Source organism: Schistocerca piceifrons, chromosome 7, assembly GCF_021461385.2.
Source record: "Schistocerca piceifrons isolate TAMUIC-IGC-003096 chromosome 7, iqSchPice1.1, whole genome shotgun sequence".
Lineage (NCBI taxonomy): Eukaryota > Metazoa > Arthropoda > Insecta > Orthoptera > Acrididae > Schistocerca > Schistocerca piceifrons.
In genome coordinates, this window is record NC_060144.1 from 354,069,793 (window position 1) to 354,094,379 (window position 24,587).

The window sequence follows — 24,587 nt, forward strand, 5'->3', positions numbered from 1 at the left end:
AGGAACACTTTAAATGCCACCCATGCTTCATTACCAGTTGTCCAGAGTACACTACCTTTTGTCTCACTGATAAGTTCCTTAATGGCGCCAGAGCACACTTCAGTGCAGGTATTACATGTTTCATGTACATCGAAGACCCTTAATGGTCTATCCCCCATACAAGTCTGAAGGTTCTGCACTTCATCAGTGAAATGCACTTTTGTACACTATAGATCAAAAGAATCCAGACACCCCCAATGTAAAACGGAAAAAGTATAAGAGGAGGCGAGGAGTACTCTGTTCCCAGTGGAGAACCAGTAACTCCAGAATAGGTTGGTTAGCAGAGCTCAGTGACTGCGAACTTGGGCCAGTCATTAGATGTCACCCGAGGGACAAATTCGTCGGGGACATTTCAGCCCTTCTAAAGCTGCCCAAGTCGACTGTTGATGTGACGGTGAAGTGTAAAAGTAAAGGAACAACCACAGCTTAAACCAAGACCAGATAGACCTCATGTACTGACAGCCAGGGATCGTCGAGCATTGTGGACGTTGGCTGTGAAAAATGGCATGAAATCAGCGGAACCAATCTCTCTCTTAAGTTCCAAAGTACTGCCAACAGTCCAACTGTGACAATAACTGTGCACGGGGAGTTAAAAAGATGGGATACAAGGGTCGACTAGCTCGTAAACCACAAATTTCTGAATTCAGTGTTGTCGACGCTTGGTAGTACACAGAGCTACGCCACTGGAAACGAGTGATATGGTGTGAGTAATCGCTATACTGTGTGGCAATCCAATAGAGTGGCTTGGGTTTGGCAATTTCCTGGAGAACGTTATGTCATTATGTGTAGTGGCACCACCGAAGTATGAAAATACGGCGTTAAGTATGGCGGTGTTTTTCGCAGTCAGGATGTGGTCCTCATATTGTGCTTAAGAAAACGCTAAATACTGTACTGCATACAGTAGAGGAAATGGTCGGAGACGGTGACTATCGGCATGAGAATGCACCCTTATACGAAGATGACACAATTTCAGAGACTACTAGTCTCTTACAGATACGACTTTTTATGTATATACAGATGGGGTCAAAAAACTGTATACACTGTTTAAAAGTCCATAACTTGAAAACTAATTGACGGAGTTGTCTCATTTTTGGTGAAAGTGTAGCTTAAAGTCCAACTTAAAGATATCACTGTAGGTGTTCGAAATTGTCACCATTAACACCCACACACAAACGATGCCGCCGAAATGCAGCACTAACTACTGACTGCAACGTGTTCCGTTGGATATTTGCACATGAATGTAAGATGGATTCTCGAAGTTCATCCAATGTGCGTGACTTTTGTCGATAAACGACGTCCTTTAGTGTTCTCCACAGGTAAAAGTCCAGAGGTGTTAGGTCTGGGGAACGTGGTGGATACTCCACAGCACCTCTGCGGCCTACCCATCTTCCTGGTAGATTTTCGTCGAGATACGCCCTAACACGATTTTGATAGTGGGCTGGGGCACCATCTTGTTGAAAGTAAACTCTTCCGTCTCCATACAAGTCTTGGATGGCAGGTAAAATGGATGTCTGAAGCTTCTGAGGGTACACCTCACCGGTAACTGTGCCATCAAAGAAGAATGGCCCAATCAAGCCCCGGTAAGACAACCCACACCACACATTTACTCCTGGCAAATTCACGGCTTTGTCTGCATGCACGTTCGGATTTTCGGCGGCCCAGTAGATCCAATTAAGGCGATTTGCTGTACCATTGACTTCCTTTCATCGAATGTAAGCCTTGCGCCAGCCATGTTTACTCGAGTAACTAGGTGCAACTGAGAACAAAACACTATCTGGCGACAGTCATCTGACAAAACAAAACAGCGCAATACAACGCTTGTGTGGCGATTGCCGGAACTACAAACTATTACACTACCAAAGATGAGACAACTCCGTCAGTTAGTTTACCAGTTATGGACTTTTAAACAGTGGATACATCTTTTTGGACTCCTCTGTAGACTGAAGCAGCGAGTGAAAATTTGTACCAAGACCGGGACTCGAACCCCGATCTCCATCTTTTTTTTTAATCGTTGTTGATCGTTGTTTGGTCGTTGCGGACGTCACATTACATCCGGTCAAGTTCGTTTGTTGATCCTTCCACTCAGTTTTTTTATTAAAGAGGCCAATCAGCTCTCTGACCGAACACACTGAGCTGCCGTGCCGGCTGCTTACTAGGCAGGTGCGTTAGCCATTAAGCTAACTCGGCACAGCGGTTCACACAACAGCGGTAAGCACTGACGTTCGATGCTGAGATGCTCTTCAAGAATATGGGAGCCTCTGCAATTCTGTTCGTACGTGAAGGGGAATTTGAAGTAGACTGGGGCGGTAGTGAAAATTTGAGAATTTGGATCGAGGAGGAAGAAGTGCCAGGGTACTCCGTGCAGTTATGTGAACCGCTGTGCCTAGGTTGATTGTTGGCTAACACACCTGCCTAGGAAGCAGGAGCCCAGGGTTCGATTCCAGGCCTTCGTACAAATTTTCACTCGCCGTTTCAGTCTGTGCATAAAGAAGTCACCCTTTCGTAATGCATCGTGTGTGTGTCTTGCGGACAATTCTGTAATGGACAGACCCGCCCAAAGTTTCAAACTCACTGGGATAAGTTGGAGCGTCGACCTCGCTCCAGACCCCAGCGTCCGACAACTACCTACTCTGGTTTCTACTGTTCGGGAAGAGTGGATTGCCATTCCTTCAGACATTGACACCTCATTGAAAGCACCTCTAGCAGTCTTCAAGCCGCCATAAGGGCGAAAGGGTTTCACGCCCCGTAACAGGTGCCCGGATTCTTTTGATCAGTTAATGTAGTTATTACAGCATTCAACAGATTTTCATACCTCTGTTTGGGGGACAGTCATGACATGAAAATAGGTATCGGTCACACTTGACAGAAAGATCTGCGTTTAGAGTCCAATTCCTGCCCTCCACATTTTTTTTTTTACTTTTCGTTTTGAAAATTAAGATTCCTCTAGTTACTCAAATTTGAATGTGTGTGAGAAATGGTAAATTCAGTACAGCAGCGAAAGTAAAGTGGTCGATAAAAATAGTACAACGTAACACGTATCATGTGTTCAGAACTAACGTCTAAAAGTGTAATAAGAGATTCTAAACTTGTTATGCAGCACCTGTGATTTCCAAAGTGTGGCCGCATTGGAAGTGATGTCGTTTGGAAGAGCTGGCATTTGCCACTTACTGGTTACTTACTCGCCAAAGATCCTACTGCCGGTACTAGGATTTACTTTACTCTGGAAGCTGTTTCTTGCGAAATTTTAAACTAGGTTAACCATACTGTAGAATACATTCGTTACAATTGTTAGTTTATGCATGATGATCATTTTAGGATCCCCCGGTAAACAGTGGATCCCCTGGTTAGTGGATGATTTCGTTTCCAGGTCGACGGAGGGAATGTATACTATGTACCCCTTTAATACAGCCACGCCTGGCATCCCAGTTTGATGTTCAGACCTACCATCAGCATGAAAAATACTCGTACTCTGCTCATTTTTGTGTATCTTTTTTCGTTTCGTGGTAGCCCTAGTATCTGTTCTTGAAAAATCAGTTGGTGAAATGAAGGGAAAACTTGAATCCTTATGTCTTTCCAATAGCTTATTTACTTCGGCATTTATATTTCGAAACAGAGCATCATCAACGATTTAGCTTATTTCATTGCGATGGCTTATACAAAAGCAATTTGTAAAATTCAGAGATAATGGTTTTTTGGAATGCTGACATCGCAATGAAGGTCTTCGATAAGTAACTAAATTTGTTGTTTACACTATTATTTCAAGACTTTGTACGTTCACATAATAGTGCAAACATAGTGTTGGAAGTTACTTCCTTGTGATGATGTATACGACTGAAATCAGAAGATAACACAGATAGGCATCCCTAGCATGTTGGTACCGCAGTGAAGACCGTGCGATAGGCAGTTGAGGCCCAGACACTGTGCATCGGGATGTACTTTGGCGAAGTAAATGCGCTACTCAAAAGACGATAGATGAGTTTTGTTATTAAGTTTCCCGCCTTTCCTTGTATTGTGCGCTATTGTGATATTAATTCTCATTGCTTTCTCTACTGCGTGTATTGCAAGTGTCACAGTAAATAGGAGACGAGTACTTTGGATATAATGTACAGTATGCTGTAATCCTATTGCGTCATCTTGAAGTTCAGTGAGAACGTGCCGCGACCAAAAGCGATAAGAGTGTCCTTGCTGACGCCTGTTTAACGGGTTTCACGTGTCTGAGGCCTGGTGAACTGTTTAGTTTGTAGTTCTCCTTTAGAGCTGCCCAGAACTTTTTGAGAGTTGCGGAGAAGTTTCCACGTTGGAATATCATTGATTGGCGAGTGGCCTAGTGCAAAGTTTGGATATGATATTACAGCTGCCGTGAAGATTTCTCAACGTTGATATTGTCCCGGCGAAGCTCTCGGGCAGAGTCCGCAGAACCGTGATCATCGATCGTTGGGCTCCCGCAGAGTAATGCGCTTAAGGCCCAGTAAAGGCTTGGAAGTGCGGGTTCGGTGTGCGAGGCGTCAAGGAAACGTGGCAGTGGTGGCCGCCGAGCTTATGAATAAAACATTTATTCAAATTGTGCGGCGGCTAACGTACGACCTGCCGCAACATGCCGTCGTCAGTTGCTCCACTGTATCTCCCCTTCAAAACCACCAGCGTAGCAGGCTCGAATCAGGGGATGCATATTTACTCAGACTTGGGACTGGAAACGGTACTTCGGTAGTGAGCTCCAAATTCAAATTATTGTAGCTTTTCACACGATCTGACGGACGCATTACATTGTTATGTAGTTCTGTTTCAACAGGGTCCATCGTCATTGTCAATATTAGCCTTAAAGGCGTTCTGAACTACCCAATAGAGTGGCAGTGCTGTTCTCTTTCATCCGAAAAGGACACTTACAGAGATGACTACAGCGTATGAGATTGTACTTACACAACTGTAGTGATGACACATGCCAAATGTCTAGCAGCTAGTGGTGATTAGCACTTCTGTTGGGAAATGTTTCTCGCAAACGGTCATTACGCAGCCATTTATGCACAGTGTAATATGTGCGACACCACGTCTCCAAACAACTAACAGTGAGTACACAGTAGCAACAAATATAACTTCACTTGAGGATGACTGGATCGGTCGTAAAAGTATTGTGCATAAAATGGAAAAAATAACTCGGCAACATTTGGAAGCACACCTTTATTAGGTCTACTTTCCAGACACGTATGAAGTATGTCTGTCTCGCTGTCGGTTGTAAATTACTGAACATTGTACTCGTCTGTGACCCCTTTTTTAAATCGAGTACCATCTCCGCAGGAATAATATGGTTTCGTGCGAAAGCCAGTTTGCTCTGTATCAACATGAGATCCAGAGGGCAGTAGATAGTGCAGATAAAATTATGAAATTGATACAATGTTTTTTTAACACGGGTGTCTGGAGCCAACATCGTTATGAACGCGGAACTATCGAATAAACCGATAGATATTGCTACGGTCACGCTACCGTGATCCCTCGCAGATTCATTAAAGCATTATCTTAATAAAACACGTTAGGCCGTTCAGTTTTCCGAAGCATCTTTTTCTGTTGAATATATATGCATACAGTTTGAAAATTCGCTCGAAAAGTTCGCAGCTGCAAATGAATGCCGTTGCTGAAAGGAAAGTGTTAGAATGAGATTCGTACGAACTCAGTTTCCCGATTTAAATGAAACTGTGATGAATTGAAAGGGGCAGGCGTGTGGTATTGGACCCCACTACTGAAGTTGGTTGCGGTGACAGACTGATGTGTAGCCTAGTCCGAATTGTGGGCCAGGGAGGGAGGTGATACTTTTGGTTGAGAGCTGGCGAAGCCAACGAATATGGATGCTAAGTAAAGTTTGTGGTGATAGATTGTCCTGTTCATTTACCTAATGTTTATGTTCGCGCTATATATATCACATTTTGCCATATTTGACGAACCTTTCGCCATAAAAATTAAAATTGCAAATAAATTCAGAGTTTTGGATGAGTATTATGATGCACACTACAAAAACTACGAAAAATGCAAGAGGTAGGGGGTATACAATATGGCTTTTACCGTAAAAGGAAATGCTAAAACGCAAGAAAGAAATATAGATGGAAATATTAATGCATTTTGCATTTGTAACAAGGGACATGTTTTGAGAGGGTAGCTTTTGTTTGTTTCGAGATCTGTGTGTGGGGATTTATAAAGTAATGTCCTATGTTTCCTCCACATAGGTAACTGGTGGCGGGCTACTGCAGTGTTGAATATTCTTCCTCCTCAGGAATTGTGTAGATTGGGATACTGATGCCTTGCACATGCAGCTTGAATAGTGATGTCACTGTAATTTTCTCAGATTAAATGCTCACCGTTCCGCGAGTTACCACAGTCACCAAAATAGCGGGCGTCAATGACTCTTCGAATGTAACATGCTTAACCATAACAATAATTTTACCTTCTCTCATGCAACATATTCGTTGCCTCCGCGAACTTACCATCAAGCTGTCGCCTTTTTGCCTAACCTAGACTTTGAACTGTTCTACAGATCTGCCAAAACATACCCAAAAATAATACTGACTCAATGTCCATATTCTATTTGAAAACGTATGCCACACGCCACAGCTTAATTACACCAGAGCGGGTATTATGTGATGAAAATGTCGTAATCCATAATCTCTATAATACAGCTGTGTAACTAAGTCTGTGGTTAATTGTCACTGAGGAATTAAAAAGTTGTATCTGCGTCATTTGTGATGTGGAGTAATAAACGTCTTCGTTGTATGTAACTACTACTGTTGTTACGGAACGCCGGCCGGGGTGGCCGAGCGGTTCTAGGCACTTCAGTGTGGAACCGCGCGACCACTACGGTCGCAGGTTCGAATCCTGCCTCTGTCATGGATGTGTGTGATGTCCTTAGGTTAGTTAGGTATAAATAGTTCTAAGCTCTAGGGGACTGATGGCCTCAGATGTTAAGTCCCATAGTGCTCAGTACCATTTGAACAATTTTTGTTGTTGTTACGGAAGATCACCGGTGTGGGAGCATGAGTAAATGGGTACCCTGGACTCGCAAACGATCATGGTAGCGTTCCCATAGCCACATCTATCTGTTGGGTCGGTAGTTCAGAGTTTATGATGTTGGCCTGTTTTTTTAACTCTCAGGGAGAATTCGATACAGTTCCGCACCACTGCCTCGTAAACAAAATACGCATTCATATGGAATATCCAAAAGAAATGCGAGTGAACACCATCTAGAAAACACAACTAAGTGTATTGTCCTCGGTAAAAAGGCATCGTCAGAAAGGCAAGTAGTATGTGATGTACCTCGAGGTAGTGTGATACTGGCGGCAGTATTCACGGCGTATAAAGGGCTATTTTGCTAAGCGGGAACTAACTGCAGGAATCGACCCCGAGAAGATAATGAGAATATGGACATATGGCGGGACATACGTTTCGATGTAGGTAAACGCACATGAGTGTAGATAAAATATCTTTGACAGTTTCGCTGACTGAGAGCATACATGAGAACACATAAGGCAACTGGGAATGTTTTCTCTGTACTGGTATTTTCAGCACCGGCGCGGCATCATTTGTGTGTGTTTGTGTGTGTTTGTGTGTGTGTGTGTGTGTGTGTGTGTGTGTGTGTGTGTGGGGGGGGGGGGGGGGGGAGAATTGTTGATGACTGCCTCGTATGAACAGATGAACAGTGAACGCCTCACAGGTGAGGCATATCTGCACACTAGTACAGACAGAAAATTCCGCTTACCTGATGTGTTCTCTTGCATGCTTTCCTCATTCCTGCTTGGTGACTGTCAAAGATTTTGTAGCTCCAACTTTAAGTGGGTGTACCCGTATCTCCCTTGGAAGGCATTTCTGGCTACATGTCCATATGACAGTTTTTGGTCCTTTGTCTCTCAAGTACAGTTTCTTACAGTCATTCCCCGTTTAGAAAAATCATCCTTTGTAAATAACCTGATGGATGTCTACAGCTCTGTGGCTATTCGGTGGCAAGTAGGTGACAACATAGTTAGAGAAGTGTCACGAAATTCAGAAACACGAGCAGATAATAAGCATTTAGTGCAAAGTTTGCAGCCGACCCTACCATAAATGTAATATAACAGACGAAAATATCCGAAATCGTTTGATTGCATGGTTGGTTTTCAGTCCCTGAAAACAATTGCAGCCACAGAGTATGTGGTGAGTCGGATCGCTGTTTACACAACCTCAAGGGCCGCTCAGCATCGACTACAGAAATGCATGGCTTTGAGAAGCTGCTCGGCCTTTGTACTTGTACTCCTGTCTCTGTAACTCCCGCGCACAGTCTTGGTGTATAGCTGGACTGTTGGTAGCATTTTGGAACTCACGAGATAGGATTCCACTGATTTCATGAGGTTTTTTTTTTCCGCAATGCTCGTTGGTTTTTGTCAGTCGATACAAGAGGTCTGCCTGATCTTGATTTAGCTGTAGTTGTTCTTTCGCGTTTCCACTTCACAAACACATGAGGAACAGTGGTTGTGGGCAGCTTCAGAAGGGTTTAAATGTTTGTGATGGATATCTCAGGTGACATGCAATGACTAACCCACATTCAAAGTCACTGAGCTCTCCAGATTGATACTTACTGCTGTTAACTGCTTTCCATACTGCCGGGTCACCCCTTGTGACACTTAAGTGTGTATCTTTAGCTTTCAGAAAGCCTTCGACAAACTTCAGCACAGTTGACAAAAGTCGTGCTGGGGAATATCGTAACGGATATGCGAATGGTCTTAGACTTCCTATGAAACAGAACAAGCATAATGTTAACGCAGTCTTCCGTCGTTTCTTGGTAGAACAGCTTCATAACTGGAAATGAAAAGCACCGAATTCTGGATGTTCTACAGTATTAATGTAGAACAAAGTAAATTAAGGGGAGGTTTACTATCTTTGGCCCGAAAAAAGCATGTTTTTTGAGAATTCTTTTTCTTGAGATGCGTTATAGATATCAATGTCAAATTTGGTCAAAATGTTTGATATTTCCTATACAAACTGGAATTTTTTCGACCGGAAATGTAGAAAGCAAAGGAGGAAGTGCCGTCGGAACGAAACAAAATTTCGATGTAGACCTCCAAGCGCGGTATGTTCAGCCGGCTCGTCTGAAATAAAAATTGAGTTGACGTTAGCGAAGTACATAAGATTCTTTAGGAGCTGCACCTCGCTTAAGTTATTTGGATCATAGGAAACAAATTGGCGGCCATTTGAAAAAAAAAGGATTTTTTCATCGATTTTGCGACTTCGTCGGCCAAGTAAAAATATTTATAGTTCATGGAGCGGAATAAAAGTGGTACAACTCCTAGACAATTTGGTTAGCTTCGTCGGAAACAAAGAATCATGCCAAGCGGTTCAGTAGATTTGAAGTTACCATACCGCGCGATAAAAAGTCATTTCGAGAAAAACGGGTTTGAAGTTTTGACTACATATAAATGCAATATTATACAACGTACGTTCAATCTGCTATTCTGGGTCGATAAACTAATCTTTCCTCTTCCTTATAGAGGGCGTTCTGCTCGATCTGGGCCATCCTGCGCTGCCCCAGAGCCGCTCCTACGGCCGGTGACAAGCGGTTTTCGGCCGCTCGAATCCGGTGGTCCTCCGAATGCTTGGCGAACTGCGTTAGTCACAGGGTGACGTCCATCGTTGTCGTGGTCTTCAGAATTGCTGAATACCCTTGGTTGAAGCTGCTCACTGCCAGGAAAGTCGCAATCTCCACAGTATTCGCACCAGAATGCAAATAGTTGGGGGCTAACTGCCAAACACTCGCGTTCAAACTTTCAATTTTTAGTGTGTTTCCTCCCAAGCACCGGTACAATAACTCGTCCTCCGAAACAAAAAAACTGGCGCGTAAAAAAGGCCGATTTCAGGCAGTTGCATTTTTTTTTCAACCGCGAATAACAAACATTTCCGTTCCGTATTCGGAAAAACCGTTTCAGGGGTGGATTCTAAACACTTTTATGGATCCAAAAATGCAATTTTAAAAAAAAATAGATTTTTTGAACCAAAAGATAGTAAACCTCCCCTTAATACCGTAGATCATTCACAAATTAGAGCTTGTCATTTATAAGAATGGGCGTCGTTAGAAGGGAAAATACGGTCTGGCTATCATTAAGGTATTGATAAGACTGTTGCTGTTCACAGTATATCGTGCCAATCCGCTTCATTATTTTTTTCTGTGTTTTTGTCGTGCATTCGTCAGAGTTCGATAATAGTAGGGAGTCAATCATTCACGATTTGGTAATTATTTTGATTCTGTGGTTGGATGCCCATTGTCACTATAAACAGAAGCTGTCAGCGATTTGCTCAGGGAAGCGTGGGAAGTCGCCTACTACCAATCAGTATTGCTGTAGTAACAGCTTATCGGTTGTTAATCCTAGCGGGGATGAGATACTGATTCAGCTAACGAGTTGTGGGTTCCGCTACACTAGATATTAGTTTAGTGTATAAACACTGTTAATTGTATAATAATGTTAACATTAACAGGGGCAGGTATAGCCCCACACATCAGAAGCGTAAAATATACGTGGCCCACTTTCGACGACTCATCAATAAGAGCTTGTGGCGTGTAGGCAACTGCTGTATTTCAGTGTAGATATCTTGTAGGTGTACACTACGTCACCAAAAAATTGAAAACATTTGGATAAGTTATCGTGGAAACTTAAATAAAGGTTGTCCCACAAAGAACGAAATTTTTAAATTTAGCGCCTATGTTAGGTTGCCGGACCCGAAATTTAAGCAACCGTCATCTGTTGATATTGCGATTACCTACTGTCATTGTCAGCAGAGCGATACACGATGGATCAATGCATCCAGATTTTGAAAGTGCATTTCAAGTACGGTGAATACTCTGCAGAAAACGTTCGAAGTGTTCTTGCAATTTTTGATAGGCGTAATGCACCTAATGTGTCAACAGTGCACAGACTAATAAGGAAATTTGAAGATACACGGTCGACAGTGATCATCAAATCATAGACGTCTTCCATCTCGTTCTTGTCAGTCGGTAGAGAATGTCGCTCTCGACAATGAGAGCGTATCTAAGAGTCCACGAAAGTCGATTCGCCGCCGTTCTCAATAGTTAGCCATTCCGAGAAGCAGTTTGCATCGAATTTCAACAAAATATCTGCATTTGCATTCTTTCACGATTCAACTAACACAAAATCTGAAGTCGATGGACAATCTGAAGCGTCGAACATTTGCCGGCTGGGTATTCACAAAACAAGAATTCTGTAGTGACTTTCATAAGAAAATAATCTTCAGTGATGAGGCACACTTCCACCTTAATACTTAAGTGAATAATCAAAGTTGCCAGACTTCGGGCACAGAGAATCCTCGCATGGTCCGTCAGAAGTGTCTTTATCCAGAAAGCGTCACTTTTGTGCAGACTAGTTGGGCCAAACTTTTTTGAAGACGGGACTGGAGAAGCAGTAACAATGACTGGTGATCGTTATCGCCACATAAGTTTTTATGGCCGCAATTGCAAGAATTTTGGAACGCACGTGGTTCCAACAGGATGGGGCAACCTGCCACACTGCCGTTGAAATAACAATGTTACTTAGAGAAAGATGCCCTGCTCTTCTTATCTCTTGCTATGGCGATCAGAACTGGCCATCGAGATCGTGTGATTTGATAGCATGTGACTTTTTTGTGGGGAGTGGGGTGTATGTCAAATCATGTAGTGAAAATGGTGATCCCCGGAGGAAAAGTGTTTTTTCTAAATATTGGTTGGAGTCCCTTTACACCCACTCTTGCATGGTGACTGTTCAGAAAGATCTGTAGCTTACACTTTGGTTAGAATCAAAAAAGATTCCCACTGAAAATGCAACGGAAGCCGCGATTTATTTTTGCCTGGTTTCTTTGTAACTTTCAGAGAAGCGTCATGCCTGGCGAATTTCGAGGAAAAGCGAACACATTACTCTTGTTGCTATGTTAAAATTTGCTTATTTTCCCAAAAAACAGCGGAGTTAATACAATGTCGCCTCATTAACACGTTGTGAAGACCCAATTGCGAGAGAATTCTGAAACAGTGGTTTATTAAGTGAGGAACTGGGCAAAAGTTAGGTCAGCAGTTTACGAAAAAGCGCATCCTCGGTACAAAATAAACGGGTAAAGTCTTCACTTATGTTGTTCCAAAACCCATAATATTTCTCATTTCACCAGCTGTCGACGGCCCTTAAATTTACATTGTTTCATCGATAAGTTCTATGGTTACTAGAATAACACGGTAGATAATGTTTGGCATACTAATTATATGGCAAAATGCTATTTGCCTGCTATCATTTGCCAAAATGTCATTTCGATATCTCAATCCGTTTATGAAAAGTATGAGAAATGTTGTAGATATTGCACTCAGGCTTTATCGCTGGCGCGGCGCGATCGCAAATGAGTGTGCTACATCAGATCCGTTTTATCGAGACTGGTCACAGATAGAGACCTCCACCCAAGTCTAAAGAAAAATTAAATGTTAGCTAAATTTCTTGCACTTCAACATATTTCCTTACTTATTAGCTGACCGTTTGCTGCTTCGCTCGTGTAGACTGTATGACCTGCAGAGATTTTTGTTTTTATTTGATCGAATTTTTATGTTCACAAATTGCAACACCTTCTAAGCTTTTCACGCTAATTAAGGCCATATAAGTATGGTCTTCTCCGGATGAACTACTGACCAAGAAGCGATTCTGATACTTGGAGTCAAAAGTTTTTGTTAATCATGCCTTTTGCTTTCTTGTGGAGGTATTTCCTTAGCAACTTTCATCCACTAACAAATATTTATTTATATCTAACCGAGAATCGAAATATCAATTTTTATAAATTTAGCTTTAAAATTTTTTAATGTAACGCATTATTTTCTTAAAATGTTTGATTCCCTATTGCACTCCCTTAGGGGTTGAATTCCCAGAAACTCTGAAACACGTATTTCTTTTTTTCCAACCGAGAAGTCAAATACCAATCGTCATAGATGTAGCACTAAAAATCCTTTAAAAGTTCTTTAGTAATTATTTATTTCAAAACAACTGTCACCCACTATTTTCTGAGTGTGAAACTAAATGCCAGTTTTCGTAGTTCTACCATAGAAATTCCCTTACTAACGACATACTTCCAAAAAGCTTTTCATCCCCTATTTCACCCCCTTACGAGTGGAATTTCGGACAATCCTGTCTTAAACGATGCCAACAGCATAAGATCCACACCATCTCCAAACTTCGTTTCTATTCTTAGCGGTTTGGGCTGGGCGATGTCAGTCAGGACATTGCTTTTTAGATGTAGAGATTACTAAGAAACAGAGTAGCAGTTGCATGTTGCCTGTGAACGGCTTCTAGGGTCAACAAAAATTCGATTTTCAATATTTCTTTCGTAATTATTGACCAAATTTAAAAATTGAAAATTTCATAATGTAGTCATTAAGAGTTATAACCCTTAACACAAGAAGACAAGTATTACAGTTAGAAACTGTGTATATGTCTTGTGGCGGCATAAGTGCCCACGTGCGTATATCCATATTATATTCTTCCAGTATTTGAAAATGAGAGCACTTTGTGACTTGCAACGAAGTTTTTTCTCTGACACCCCTCAAAAAAACGACGGAAGGGAAAAAAGTTATAGATTTTCGCTTTGCATACAGTAAAACTTCAGCATCAGACATAACGTTTTAATTTATTACTTTTCTGTTAGCAACATATTTTGCTGACAGTATCCACATAAACCACTCAATGTACGTGCAAAATTACGTCATTCAACAACATGTAGTTCTGGAGATATTACCTTACAAACGAATATATGGTGAAAAACTAGCTTTTGCTTGAAACGTGGCGCAAATTACCCTGACTGTACTCATCCAGTGTTCTATAATCAGAGAACTTGGCAGCTTCCAACGAACTTTACACATAATTTCAAACCTTTTCCTCGCTTACATGCTTAACGTAACGTATTGAACACGTTAACTCATTTGTAAAGCAATCAGAAGTTTTTATACATGGGGCTGGATTCTTTAAAGAATCGGTGGTTTACTGATATTTAGTAAACGTTTTAAAATTCTGAAATTTATATTGTTTTCCTTGTGATCAAAGAATAGCACGATTTAATTTTTTGTAGTACTCGTTGCTGAACCTACCAGAGGGTAGTTCAGGAACTTGGAGAGTTGCAGGGAAATACGTGCGTGTACCAAGCTTCGATAATCAGCGGCGGTGGGGCAAAGCGAATGCAGATTGGCTGAAGCAGCGGCCGCGTCCTGCCTGCTGCACAGAATTAGGAAGTTGCGCCACTGTCCTGTTCCCGCCGTTCTCCCCTGTAATTCCCCCTCGTCCGTTTCAGCATACAAGGCATCGTAGTCGCTGAATTAGTGTCTAAAGCAACAGCTCCTGCTGTAGTACGACAAAGAGCGACTGTTTCTGTGTAACGACTTTCAAAATAATTGATAGCTCTGTTTCTTACAGGTGCTTTAAAACTCGGCTTCATCCATTTTTTTGTAATATCAGCTAGTAGATGAAGGCAAAAGCAGGGAAAGATGTTGTTTCCCCAACTCAGTTAAGGAAGTCATTGATATCCGTGGTTCCGGTGTAAGAAGCGGTTGATGTTGCAACACGTGAATGAATGAAACGACATTAAAATTGGCTTGGGAAATGCGTGTAACTACTGCGAAACAAGAAAGTAGTCTGAACTAGTTAGGATTCATCCAGACTCTGTAGTTTAACTAGACAAGATACAGAACTAGTCTATTGGGGTGGTGGTGTTGTTTTCAGTCTGAAGTTTTGCTTGGTGCAGCCCTCCAAGCCAATGTATCTTGTACAGTCTTCATCTGTGCTTATCTGTCTCAACCTACAATCATTTGAATGTACTTGCTTTACTTATGCTTGCGTCCCCCTTTACAGTTTTTAGAGGATATTCCCTATCAACCGATCACTTCCTCATGTCTGGTCGTCATAATTTTTTCCGTATTTCGACTCAGTACCACCTCCTTAGTCATTCGATCTACTGATCTGATCTTGAGCATTTTTCTGTAGCACCACATTTGAAATGCTTATGTTCTCGTCTTTCTATTGTTCATCGTCCATGTTTCACCTCAGTACATGCTACACTCTAGATCCGTATAGGGGATCTGAAACAGTTTTATCCGGTTTTTCAAGACGTCAGTCTTTTAGATAAATAACAACAGCAACTTGTGGTAAATTGTAACTTAAGCTTCGAACTAAAAGTATGTTCGCGCAGGTTGTTAAACTGCTGAATTTTTTGGTTGTCAATAAGGGTGTCTTTATTGCAGCAGCTCACTCGTTCGTTACTAACATAATATACGCAGAATAGAAATGACGACTACACACCAACAAAAGGCGTCTTGCGCGCCTCTCTCTCTCTCTCTCTCTCTCTCTGTGTGTGTGTGTGTGTGTGTGTGTGTGTGTGTGTGTGTGTGTGTGTGTGTGCGCGCGCGCACATGCATTAGTCTGGAGGCTTATCATGAATCCGGCGTAGGCAAAATTAAACATTTGTGAAAGATAAATGAAAATTTCGGCCCTAAGATTGTAAAAAGTTTCCAAAGTTTATATGCGTAGGCATTTAAGATACGTAGTTGTTAGCGCCTGAGATGGAAGACGTCTATGAAGAGTTACAGAAAGTGATAAATGACAGCAAAAACCACGAAATTATGATAGGATTTTAATGCTAAAGTAGGACAAAACTGCCGAACGATTCTTAAATGCATAGCTCAGAATATACGAGAAATGACAAATGTCATACCTTAGTAGAATTTGCTGTATAAATAAGAGTTAATGCCTCGGAAGCTACGAAAGTGTATCAAGAAAACGGTGTGACAGGTCAGACCAACAGGAGTAGGACAAAGTATGGAAACACAAAAAACACATTACCATGCTTAACACAGTGTAGGAACACAGCTGGCATTTGAAACAGCTCCCAGTCGTCTCGACATGGGTGAACACTGGTCCTGCTTGGTTTTAAAGGGTATCTTATACCATTCATCCCGCGAACTAGTGGCAAGTCCAGGTAATAAAGAGGGAGGTGGATGGCGATCACGTACACTTCTCTCCAAAGTGGACGACAAAGGCTCAAAAATAATATTTAGATATGGTAACTATGGTGGCCAGGGGACGTGCGACAATTCGTCCTGCTCACAAAACCAGTTCTGCACAAGGCGAGATGTGCGAGCAGGAGCACTGTCGTCTTGGAACACAGCATGATTTGGGAAACAAAGGGTGTAATATAGTAACGATTTTACCAGCCAAAATGGACACACAGTCTTGGGCAATAATGCGACTTTGCCCAGTAACCGTGGAGCCCATGGAATACCACGTTGTGGGTGCCCACATTATCACGGACCCTCTGCCATATTCCTCTCTTGGGACGTAAATTCGCCCAGAGGTTGGAAACAGTGTGAAACGTTACTCATCCGACAAAATGACTTTCTTCCACTGCTTCAGAGACCAGGTTTTATGGCTACGGCACCTCGTTTTCATGTTACGAGCATTTGCAAAACTGGTGTGTTGTTTTTGGAACTCCAGTTGGCGAGTGCAACATTCAGTTCTGTTGTGACTCTAGTAGCTCCGTCCTCTTATTTTGTGTCACAATCCTCTTAAATAAACATCTATCACAAGCGCTCAACACTTTCTGACGCGTTGTGACCTCGGAGGATGATGATTTTTCCGCCTTCGCTGTATGCGGTGTAAATCTTCGGCTCTGTTGGCTACGGAAGCACCTACCGCACGAGCAGCAACAATTTTCCCAAGTTCGAAATCACTTAGTTTCGCCATAAAGCACTCACAATTACACAGAACGCTATTGTGACCACGATGACACTTGCAACGGATTAGGGACATTGCACGGGTGCTGCTCGCGATCAAATATAATACAACACCACTTCACACTGCTAGTCTGGGCGCTAATGACCACTGTAGTTGTGCGCCCTAAAACCACAAAAAAAGAAAGAAAAAGTCACACTGCAGGCTTGGCAAAACATCAGCATTTATGTTCAAGCATTCGTTTCTCGCGGGTTTTCCCGTATTTTTGTACAGTCCCCGTACACTTGCTGCTGCTGCTGCTGCTGCTGCTGCTGCTGCCCGGTTTCAATCATGGCTCCAGTGCAGAACGAGGAAGGTGGCGTGATGATTAAGATACAAAACGTGCATTCGGGACAAACAGGGTTCAAATCCCAGTTCTGTCTTCTGATTTTACGTGTTACCTTAATCGACTGAGGTGAATATTCGGTTGGTTTCTTTAAAGAAGGTGAGACTGGTCATCCATTTCCGTCACTTGTCTAGAGAAAATAAGAAGATGCTTATACGGCGTTGTTATCGGAAACAAGACCCAGATCAGAAAATCAAAAATATGTATTAAAGAAAGGATGTCATACATATCCAAAATCCTAACGACAGGACGTCTGACCACATTGGCCCTCTGGCTGTGGCAAAGCTAGAGAGATTCTAAGTGCTGATTGATGGAACAAACACGCAGTTCATCAGATTTAGGGCCTTCTGCTTCCATTTCTAACGAAACGTAACTGAAATATGTTCTCGGTCCAATGGAGAGATTGACATCTTTAGATAATTATCTTCCAGATTCTTAGCAGGCATAAATCTTTCAGTGGAAAAAATTTTGGACATGAACTTAATGCATGGAAAACAGATTTTGTCCTCAAAAGTAGTCATTCACTAACTGTCGTATAAATGTTTACCCAGCACTCGTACTACCATGCTTGAAGATATATGAAACGATTGCATAGATTTATTGCTGGATAAGGCACACAAGACTCTTCATTTCATCCGTAACAGACTGGGAAACTTCAGTCCAGACGATAAGTATTGTGGAATCAATGTTTACATTAATCTGCGAACATTGAAAGAACTAGAAATAATAATTAGAAATGACCACTTTATCTTTAAAACAATTTTGTAGAATTACGTAAAGGTTGAATAATCTAAACCGGGAAAGATTAAGAAAGAAACCTCACTGGTAAAAGGATATTTACGAAACTTTCAAGAACCCGTAAATGCTTACAGTTACCATTTAAGGAGCAATCCATTTGTGTCTCACTTGGCGCAAGGATAGTGATCTCATTGTAATATCTGATGTGTTTAGCCTCCTTTTGATGATCTACAGGATACATATATTTTGTTCAGTTTTTACCCCATAAAATGATGCCGGTTATCTAGAAGGTGACAGCTGCGAATTACGAAGCAAAATGCAACAATTTGAAGTACCCGATACCTTAGGTGTCGTGTTATCGCATAGATAAAAGCCCCGTTTATTATGTAATTATACTCGACATGTGACATAGCAGTCGCTTTAACTTTATAGATAAGAGCTGGTAAGTGGTTCTTAATGCCTAAACAGCATGCTTCGATACAGATACAGATAGTCAGATCGACCACACACACACACACACCACACACACACACACACACACACACACACACACACACACACACACAGAGAGAGAGAGAGAGAGAGAGAGAGAGAGAGAGGAGAGAGAGAGAGAGAGAGAGAGGGGGGGGGGGGGGGAGGGAGGGAACACACACATTCATGAACGTCTTCGACATGGCCTAGCCTTATGGTGTAGGCAGGTATGCAGAATGGCTGAAATGGGGGGGGGGGGGGCGGGCGTTGAATGTCATAGAGGGTGGTTTTCGGCTTATCTACTGATCATCCTGCTGTGGGATTTGGTCAGTTTGCTAAAATCACTTACAGCACATTTCAAGATGATTTGACATTTAATCCTAATCTTCCTTCCGCCCTTTGTTGCAAAAGAGTAACAGATTCTTGCTGTTGCTAAACGTAACGCATTTTTCACAAAATTGTGTCTTAATATCTAAATAGACTTCATAAGTCACTGCTCTGTATCGAACACGCCACAATGTGTATAATTTAAATTTGAGTATTATCTTTAGAATACTAGATTTTCATACATGCGGAGACCTCTTGTTACGTGCCTTAAATTTGGGCCTACAATGTTCGTTGATAAGGACTCAGTAGGAAGATTTACAAAGTCCGGGCGACCTGTTGGTACGTGGCATTGTCCATCAGCAAGCGTACCATGGAAAAAATTAAGATCTTTCTTTTGTACTGAAACCAGTCTTTCTGCTGTGAACTTCATTGAAGGCATGCGCTCAACCACCGTCAGTTACAGGTTTTCTTGAAGATATGAATTCAGATATCAGTGACTCGCCTTGTCACACAGTAGTGAAGTAGTGAGGTGGCTCAGCTGCGGTTGAGTCCTGCTTCGAGTTTACGTGCTTCGAAACAAAACAGGTATTATTATCACGGAAGAAACAGAGCTGATCTACAGCTGTCAGATTCTAGTTAGCTGACAGTTGCCATTTTTGGTCGACGTCACACGCAACATGGAATGTACTGAATTTGAAACTTCAGGGAAAGGATAAACTCGTCTTTTGATCTACAAAGAATCATCGAAGGATTTCGAAGAAAGCTGTGATGTAGCAACACTGGAAGGAGAGAACTTTTCTCGTGTTAAGTGTTTGAAAAAGTTTTGTGCTACAATCCTCAAAGATATCAACCAAGATTTTTCGAAAAGAAGTCTTGCGCGCCTTGAAGCATCTATTTGGAGAGATTTTCAGATCTTGACAGAAGTGAGAGTGGCGTTCTTCTGTTCCAAAATCCATTTGATTGTAACCTTGGTGGTGTGGCAGTTGAAGTATAGTTGAAGCTGTTTGATTTCCAAACAAATGATTTATTCAAAGAGAAAAACTGAGAAGGAAAACTACTGAATTTACCGCTGCTTACCTAAAGCGGAGTTTCTTAAACTACAGAAATTTGCTGCTGATATGACATCAAAGTATTTTCCGAGCAAACGTTTTCGACAGTGAGGTGTTTTAAAGTCATCACATCGAACGAGGATAGACAAACGAGCATTTGAAAACAGTTCTGTTCATTAGATGCAGGAAACATTGATAGTATCTTGAAAGCCGAAAGTCAGTTTCTAAAAATCTCACAAACGTTCTTTTACTGCTTAGTTCGTGAGATTCGAATATGCTCCCACAAGCTCTGATATAACTATCTTTTTGCTAACGTCTCCTTATGTAATCTATTTTAGTAAATAAATATACTGGTTGTCCTTGTTTTTGTGCCACCCACTCATTATTAACACGGAACACTGAACTTGGTTTCTCGTCTTTTTTTCCAGAGCTATTGTTTTGGTTTGTAAGTTTTATACAGAATGATGATGCGGCTAGCGCACGTAATTTCGTCAGTTATCCGGCCCGCCGTGACAAAAGTTAGGTGACCTCTGCTCTATATCAATATTGTATGGTACGTAGAGCAAGGGATATACAGAACTTTGTCCAGGCTATCGCTCCGCAGCACCCGCTACTCGTTCCTGTTAACGATCGTGCGTGTCCTCGCAAGAGAACCTCTCCATCCTGCCGGCGCGTGTCAGAGTGCAGTCATCTCAATCTGACTCTCGACCGCCCGAATCGAAACCACCTTATTGTTATGGCTTTTTGCTCCGCACAGAAATCGAGGGAATGCGTAACAAATTATGTACGGTTTCAACGCTGCACTTGAGTGTAAGACTTCATAAGAATTACTTGTGCCATGGTCAAGTATTCGCATTTTTACTGGGAAACACAAGCGTCGGAGAAGTAAAGTCCATCTTCTTCTCGGTTTACGAATCGCTCGTAGACGCCAGAGGCCCTTATAATTGCTACTTTTGTAGCCCAGGGGTGAGGCGGCTGACAGATGGGCGAGTCGAATCTAATAAGTCTGTTCCAACGGCCGTGCTGCTACCCTGATGACGATATATGAAGGGTAACCTTGAAGCGCTAATTATCACTGCGACAAAATAAAGCTACATTATTTTTTACTTGTTTACATATAAATGTGTGCAGCCCAAATAATGATACATAGTGAATGGTTGTTTTCATTCACGGACATCCAGTGACTACTCCAGTTCGAAATCACTGAACCCTCCTGACCATCTTATCCTGCTGTTATTACTCCTCTAGCTGAAATGATCGTACGGCAGTATTGGCCGAGAGGGATTGCCTCTCTCTCTCTCTCTCTCTCTCTCTCTCTCTCTCTCTCTCTGTCTGTGTGTGTGTGTGTGTGTGTGTGTGTGTGTGTGTGTGTGTGTGTGTGTCCTGTTTTAGTGGGAGTCACTGCTGTCCACATTTCAAAGATTTTAGAACAAACTCTGAATACCTTAGTGTTACTGATTCACTTGCGTGCCTAATACAGCCCTTTCCAAATTGATAATTATCGTCTCTCATGGTGACAGAAGATGGCTGTACTAAATTTATGACCAGAGGCAAAGTGACACACACACACACACACACACACACACACACACACACACACACACACACACACACTCACACTCACACACAAATCACGTTGGTGGTCAGTTTGTATAAAAATGAGAATTTGTACATAGGCGGGTGTCAATATAGCTGAGACCAACCAGTGTAAAAGATGGTGGTTAATATTGTTTTGTCGGCCAGTTAGTATAGTAGTAGTCCACAGTTAGTGGTCAAGAGGTTGACGTTGTTGCCCCTGCATTGTGAGATCCCAGGTTAAATTCCCGACCAGATGGAGATGATGATAGCACGAGGACTGGGTGTTTGTGTTGTCCTAATTCTTTCCTCTCACCTTGATTGACGCAGAAGTCGCAAAGGGGTATCAAATAGAAAGACTTGCGCTCGGTGACGGACCAACCACAGGCAGTCCCTCTCAGCCAATACTGCCGTGCGATCATTTCAGCTAGAGGAGTAATAACAGCAGGATAAGATGGTCAGGAGGGTTCAGTGACTTCGAACTGGAGTAGTCACTGGATGTCCCGTGAATGAAAACAACCATTCACTATGTATCAACCCTTCTAAAGCTGACAAAGTGAGTTGTTTGTGATTGGATTGTGGAGTAGAAATTGGGGAATAGTCACAGCTAAACCAAGGTCAGGCAGCCCTCGTGTACCGATGGGCACCGATTGTCGAGAATTTGGAAGATGGGTGCAAAAAAATCACATGAAACCAGCAGAAGGAATCACTAAAGATTTCTAAAGTGCTACCAGTAGTCCCGCTAACATGTAGATTCAATCTGGAGTACTGTGTTCACTGTTTTGTCTTTGTGAGTTTGAGTTGTCCTGAAATGTTTTGAGGATAAGTGCTAAATGTGTACTTTGTATTCTGGTGGCATGGCATTTAATAAGGTAGACATGTTATGCAGCACCTTTGAAGTTAGAGGCAATAAGATTTTTTTCTCTGTAGGATACTCCTCTTCTGCCTGTTTCTGATGAGGTAACTATTAGTTTTGTTTATTCAGACACTTATCTGACTAGTTTCTGTAGTAAACCAATTCATACTGTTTACCAAAGGTCTGTTTCAAGCAGGCTCCTCAATTGTATATCATAAAATGAATTTTATGTACACAGATTATTAATGTATTAAAATTTATCTTAAGTTATCTAATGTAGCAGTCATCTCATATATCACTGGTGTGAATACTGTGAAATGTAATTGGTCTCAGGTGTTTTACTGATGGTATTACCAACAAACTGGTGGGGTGCTTCTATGGTGACTGTCCTGACGATTGTGGTTCTTGTAAGAGTATATGGCCAGAAGACAGATCTCCTAATAGACAGACATGCAGAAACACGGAATATTCAGGTAATGGGAACTGATGTTCTGAAACTGTAGTCTGAAGTATCCATTTAATGTTTTTGTTCTGGTGACACAATATTCTCATTGTCATTTTTCTTGATTAATTATAAAGTTGAAGGTGAGTAATACAATCTTTAAAAGACAAATTAACAATTTAGGCAAAATTGAATAATACTGACTTTGTATTGAAAGCTGTAATAATGTTTCGTAAGAAATTTGACACACTGTTCAATTTAATTTTGTAATTTCAACTTTCCTTATGAAAATTGTAGTTGTTAGTATATAATGTTTCTAATTATTTTCACTGCCACAGTGATAAGAATTGCAAATCACTGGTACCTTTTACTACATGGTAGTTGCCTGTTCCTTTATTGACATACTACATTGTTATTGTGATACTCGTGCATAAAGGAATCATCCTCCTTGTATGATTGATTGGTAGGTGGTCATTACTTCTTAGGCTGCTAAAAAATTATTCTTCTCAGTCTATAACTTGTGTTCATTAAAAAAGTCTTGTTCCCTATATGGAAGATTAATATGGTATGCATGGGTAAGGTAAACTGTTGTTATTTACATTTGGTGTTCCATTTTACTTAAAAACTTTTGCTTTATTGATAGTAAATTTTGATCTGTAGCTTCATCTGGAACATGCCATAAGCTTGCTGTAATGTATACTCCCCTCTAAACTAGAATTCTCTAGAGAGTATTTGAATGAGTTTGCCACTTGATATAATTACCTGGCATCTACACATTATAAGTCAAGAAACTTATATTAATGCAATTAAAAATATTTTATCCCCTGCAGAAAAATGTGAATGTAAGACTTATGTGATGTAAAGTGTTTTTTGTGTGGGGGTGGGGGGGGGGTGTTGTATGTGTAAGGAAATGGCCAGAATGAAGTTAAGTGGCTCATTCCATACAGAAACCAGTTAGCTTCACTGCTGTGATGAAAGATATGTGCCTTGTCATCACATGGTATGGTAATTAGGCTGTGGTTCTATCAATAGAAGACTCCCTAACAACTCCTCACTCATTAGAGGGCATGCATCTATTAGGTTGGTGCATAACTTAAATAAACACAACAGATACACATAACAGAGACTTTAATGAACAATAATATATTTTCCTTTGTTATTTACAATGGTCTACAAACACTGGGATAACTTTTTGATTCTGCGACTAAAAATCACGTGGTTTTGAGGTGAAGAATTTGTCAAGCCATGTTCGGAGTGCAGTTTCACCTGGAATGGAAGTTGCTTCAAGGTTGTTGGATAGAGAGCAGAAGACACAGCTCCTGTATAGCACTTTTTTGTCAGTGCAGTAGATGTGGGTTAGTGTTATTGTGAAGTAGTATCAGTTCAGTGGTGGTTACACCTCGGGTAAGGAATTTGTAATACACCACACTATGGCTGTTCCTCCATATGCATAACCTTACCTTTTGTGGGTGCATGCAGGTCTTTGTATGGGGAGTTGATGTTTTTTGGCCAAACTATGCCTTTCTTTTCCTTAATTTTAGCATAAAAACACCATTTCTCGTCACCAGTAATGATGTAGAGTAGGAATGGTTGGTGGTGTTCATGAGCCAATTGATGACAAGCAAGCAGAGATACGCATATGGCCACGCATCGATTTTTGTGATTTTGGCTTACAGCATTTGATACACATACATCTGGTCTTTTGAACCATCCCATTGCATGCAGATATCCCACAGTGGTGGAATGATCAGTTCATCACATTTGCCAATTCTCAAACACACTCACATAGACTTTTTTGGATTAATGTGTTTAAATTATATTCTTCAAAACACAAAGGCCTTCCTGAATGTGGAGAGTCACTGGTGGCAAAACGATTCTCCTTAAATGAGAGAACCATCTTCTTGTTGTGCTCTGTCCAGTATCATTATCCCCATACACGGTGCAAATGTTTCTGGCTGCCTCCATT

The 24,587-nt window shown here is 41.5% G+C and overlaps 1 protein-coding gene across 3 annotated transcripts in view; it reads left to right on the plus strand.

Annotated features, from left to right (window-relative positions):
- The window catches only part of LOC124804850 (ethanolamine kinase), a 152,504-nt gene that overhangs the window by 87,769 nt on the left and 40,148 nt on the right, over nt 1-24,587 (plus strand). For 2 of the 3 annotated variants that reach the window (XM_047265202.1, XM_047265201.1), the window contains one exon: nt 22,513-22,652. In XM_047265202.1, the coding sequence (XP_047121158.1) occupies nt 22,513-22,652 (140 nt within the window). The remainder of the gene's footprint in view (nt 1-22,512; nt 22,653-24,587) is intronic. The other variant, XM_047265203.1, reaches the window with a different exon arrangement.